Source organism: Cucurbita maxima, unplaced genomic scaffold (genome assembly GCF_002738345.1).
Source record: "Cucurbita maxima cultivar Rimu unplaced genomic scaffold, Cmax_1.0 Cma_Scf00025, whole genome shotgun sequence".
Taxonomy (NCBI): Eukaryota; Viridiplantae; Streptophyta; class Magnoliopsida; order Cucurbitales; family Cucurbitaceae; genus Cucurbita; species Cucurbita maxima.
This window is the reverse complement of record NW_019272041.1, coordinates 2,730,695-2,735,227: the sequence shown is the minus strand read 5'-3', so window position 1 is coordinate 2,735,227 and position 4,533 is coordinate 2,730,695. Positions and strand designations below refer to the sequence as shown.

Sequence of the window (4,533 nt, the reverse complement as noted above, 5' to 3'; positions counted from 1 at the left end):
ACACCTACCACTTTCAAAAAAATGTGCATATAAATAGCCCATTATTATTACCTTTATAGATGACGGAAATTGGGACTACCTATGAGTCTATATATATGTTTGAACTTAAACAATAGGGTTATAACATAACCTAACCTAACCCAACCCAACCCGATTAGGTTGGGTTGGATCCTTCGATAAAAAACTAGTTTAGCTCCAACAACGACGATTCTAGTGGTGGATGACAACTATTTGGCTCAATGAACATGAAATAGTTAAAAAAGAAACATGACATTATGACTAGTACGACAAGCGGATGAGTGTCGAGTGGGAGAGGGAAGAAACGATGGTGATTCCATTGTATGTGTTGGATTGAATCGATTTTTTTTTTTTTCTTTAAACCCGAAAGCCTAAACGAATTAGATGGTTAGAGAAAAAAGTATAGGCTAACCCAACCCATAAGAACCATGGTTGGTCCACAAAGCATTAAAAGTGGGTGTTGCGGTGGTTGCTCCATTTGTTTCTATACGAATTTAATTTGCTTTTTATCTCCAATCTCAACCATTTCCCAAAACCACAAATTTTTTAAAAATAAATAAATAAATAAATCGAAATTACGAAAAAAGACAAAGAAGATATTAAAAATGAAATGAAAGCAAAAGGGCCCTCCAATTTTTCCTTTTTTCACAAAAGGCCCTAAACTTCTTCTTCTTCTTCTTCCTCTTCATCATCATCATCATCTTCTTCTTCTTCTGCTTCTTTTTCTCTCTCTAATTTTTTTTTTTAAAATAAAATAAAATAAAATAAAAAGAAAGCTCGGTGGAAGGAGACGTTTCCTCGTTTTCGAGCTGTTAGTATCTCTGTCTGACACTCCCATTTTCTCTCTATATTTGAACATATCTTTCTATTCTCTGTAAAAACAGAGGTTTTTTGTGTTCTGGGTTTTCGAAAAATTACGCCTTTTTCTTTGATATTTTGCAGATTCATCCCCCAATCACACGTGCTTTCTCAGATTTCCCATTATACTTTCAGGTATTAACTAATACTATCATAAATTCTCTCTCTTCTCTCTTCTCTCTCTTACTTGTATATATATATTTGGGAAGAACCCTCTGTTTCCTGCTTTCTTTCTGTGTTCTTCAAACCAAATGATTTCTTATCTATGGCGTTTTGAACAACCAAAAGGGTTTTGTAAAAAGCTCTTCTTTTTAATGGGTTTTCAAGGTTTCTTTTCAAACCCATCTCTTTCATGCCTCTTTCTCCGATTGCCTCTGTTTTTCTCTCTGTTTCTCTCTGTTTTTTTTTTCCCCCCTCGTTTTCCCATCTACCAAACAGTATTTAAGATTCACTCTCTCCTACCCTTTTAAAATTTTATATTATATATATATATATATATATCTCTGTCGGCATAGAGAAAAGGAGAGAGAAAGTGAAAGAGAGAGAGAGAGTTGAAGCTGTCACTTGTTTTTGATAAATGACAGTGGAAAAAGCTGCAAGATTTGAGTAAAATATGAATGGGGGATTGGATGTTTGGATGTGTGGATGTGAAGCTTAACTGATTAACGTACTCTCTTTTTCAGTGAAGCGAATTCCCAACAAAAAGGATAACATATTTTTCTCCGAACGCTTCCCGGTCGGCGATGGCGACGTACCTTCATGCCAATTCTGAGTTTCAATCTGCTGCTGATGCTGGCCTTCAAACCCTTGTCTTAATGAATCCCGGCTATGTTCAATTCTCCGACACCCCACCGCCGCCTTCATCGCCGCCTCCTTCACACCCTAATCTTGTTTTCTTCAATTCTGCTACGCCTGCTAATGCCTACTCTGCACAGACTCTGCCTCACCCGCCTTCTCATGCTCAACAGTTTGTCGGCATCCCACTACCGTCGACGACAACCGCTTCTCCGACATCTCAAGACCATAATTTGTATTCCTTCAATACCCACCATGATATCTCCGCCTTACATGGCTTTGTTCCTCGTGTTCAGTATGATATTTGGAAACCAATTAACCCATCCACGACGGCGCGTGAGACTTCACGCGCTCAACAAGGTTTGTCTTTGAGTCTGTCTTCACAACAGGGTTTTGGGTCGAGAGAGATTCAATCGCAAACCCATCAGGCGGTTTCCGGCGAGGAGAACGTTCGGATCTCCGGTGGATCGTCTTCCTCTGCTTCCGGTATCACCAATGGCGCGGCTGGAATTCAGGGCGTTTTAATTAGTTCTAAGTATCTCAAGGCTGCTGTAGAACTTCTGGATGAGGTTGTTAATGTAACCCAAAACGGGATTAAGAACGAATCGTCTCCTAAAAAGGCCGCCGGAAATCAAAACAAGATGAATGGAGATGCATCTGCCGCCGCCACAACTGCCGATGGTTCTTTCGAAGAAGAAGGCGACGGGAAACGCGCCGCCGATTTAACGACCGCCGAGAGACAAGAAATTCAAATGAAGAAAGAAAAGCTTATCAGTATGCTCGATGAGGTACACAACCTGAAATCCCTCTGTTTTCTACTCTGTTCTTAATTGTTTTTCTGTTCTGTTCTTAATTTTCTTCTCCTCTGTTCTAAATTTCCGTTCTGGGTTTTGTTCTTCTTCTCAATTTCAGGTAGAGCAGCGGTACAGACACTACCACCACCAAATGAAGATAGTGATATCCACATTTGAAAAGGCGGCCGGAGCTGGGTCGGCAAGAACCTACACCGCGCTGGCACTTCAGACAATTTCGAAGCAATTCCGGTGCTTAAAAGACGCAATCACCGGCCAAATCAAAGCGGCGAACAAGAGTTTAGGAGAAGAAGAATACAACGGAAGAAAAATGGAAGGTTCCCGGTTGAAATTCGTCGATAACCATCTCCGGCAACAACGAGCTCTGCAACAATTGGGTATGATCCAACACAATGCTTGGAGACCCCAACGAGGCTTACCGGAGCGATCCGTTTCGATTCTTCGCGCTTGGCTGTTCGAACACTTTCTCCACCCGTAAGTTTCCATTTCTCTCTTGAATTCACACAAACCCATTTCAAATTTTCATGAAAATCATTCAAATTCGTTTCAGTTACCCTAAAGATTCAGACAAACACATGCTCGCTAAGCAAACAGGGCTCACCAGAGGCCAGGTCAGTTTGAAATTCAATTCAAATGAACTCAAAAACCAAAACTCAATTGAATCTTGTGGTTTAATCATCTTGGATTCAATGAAATGCAGGTTTCGAATTGGTTCATAAATGCGAGAGTTCGACTGTGGAAGCCAATGGTGGAAGAGATGTATTTGGAGGAAGTCAAGGAACAAGAACAGAACGGCGGTGGCGGATTGGCACCGTCGACGGCTGCGGAAAAAAGCAACGACGATTCAGATTCAAAAAGCCCAAATTCAAAACAAGAAAACTCTCCAAACCAAAACGTTCATCCTTCAGTCTCAATCTCAACGTCCTCCGATGGAAATGTTCGAAACCCATCTGGGTTTACCCTCATCGGAACCTCATCGGAGCTCGACGGAATCACTCAACGAAGCCCCAAGAAACAGAGAGGCACCGAAATCCTCTATTCCTCAAACAACAACAACAACAACAACAACGTCCAGTTCATAAACATGGACATCAAACTCCGAGAAGAAGAACAACAAAATCAAAATCTCCATCATCTTCCAATGAAATTCGACGAGGAAAGACAAAACAGAGAAGGTTATTCATTTCTAGGCCAAACCCATTTCAACATGGCCGGATTCGGGCAATACCCAATCGGAGAAATCAGCCGATTCGACGCCGATCAGTTCACTCCAAGATTCTCCGGCAACAATGGCGTCTCATTGAGTCTAGGCCTTCCCCATGGCGAAAATCTCTCCGTAAACGCAGGCACCCACCAAGCCTTTCTCCCCAATCAAAGCATCCATTTAGGAAGAAGAACTGAAATGGGAAAACCCACTGATTTTTCCGCCATTAACGCCTCAACACCTCACTCCTCCACTGCATTTGAAACCATCAACATCCAAAATGGCAAGAGGTTTGCAGCTCAGTTACTACCGGACTTCGTGGCCTGAAAACCAAAATTTCAGAAACACAGAACCATTGGTGGAGATTGGTGCAAGGTACAGTAGTAAAGAAGACACCAAAAAACACATAAAAAAAAAAAAAAAAAAAAAACTGAATACTATAGATTTTCTTTTTTTCCACACTTAGCATAGAATTATAAATCTTGGGGACTGTATATTGTTTAGATGGATTGTTCTAATTAGTATGTGTTATTATTATACCCATTATATAAATATTTTTATATGAACATTGATTTCAAATATATGTAAATGGATTGAATAAGGGGCTGTCATTTATTCATGTTCTTATCTTTTTTATTCCATTTGTTCTTCCCTGTCTTCTTCGATTTTTTCGGATGAATTAATGTAACATTCTGAGTTTTATTCAACCTCACATACTAAGTGTTGGAGATTACAAACTTTAATTGTCTCAGTCATTCAAGTTTTTATATATATATATTATTGCCAATAATATTAATAAATAAATTATAAAGTTTAAGCGATAAAATATGTCAATTACAAATAATT

General features: G+C 39.8%; 1 protein-coding gene across 1 annotated transcript; it reads left to right on the top strand.

Moving 5' to 3' along the window:
- The first annotated feature begins 651 nt into the window (after window positions 1-651).
- On the top strand, window positions 652-4,308 carry LOC111498584 (BEL1-like homeodomain protein 1). The gene is made up of 6 exons (XM_023149877.1): window positions 652-829; window positions 961-1,011; window positions 1,560-2,459; window positions 2,584-2,957; window positions 3,034-3,094; window positions 3,184-4,308. The coding sequence occupies exons 3-6, from the start codon at window positions 1,620-1,622 to the stop codon at window positions 4,012-4,014; spliced, it is 2,106 nt and encodes a 701-aa protein (XP_023005645.1). The 5' UTR covers window positions 652-829; window positions 961-1,011; window positions 1,560-1,619; the 3' UTR covers window positions 4,015-4,308.
- The last annotated feature ends 225 nt before the right edge of the window (window positions 4,309-4,533 follow it).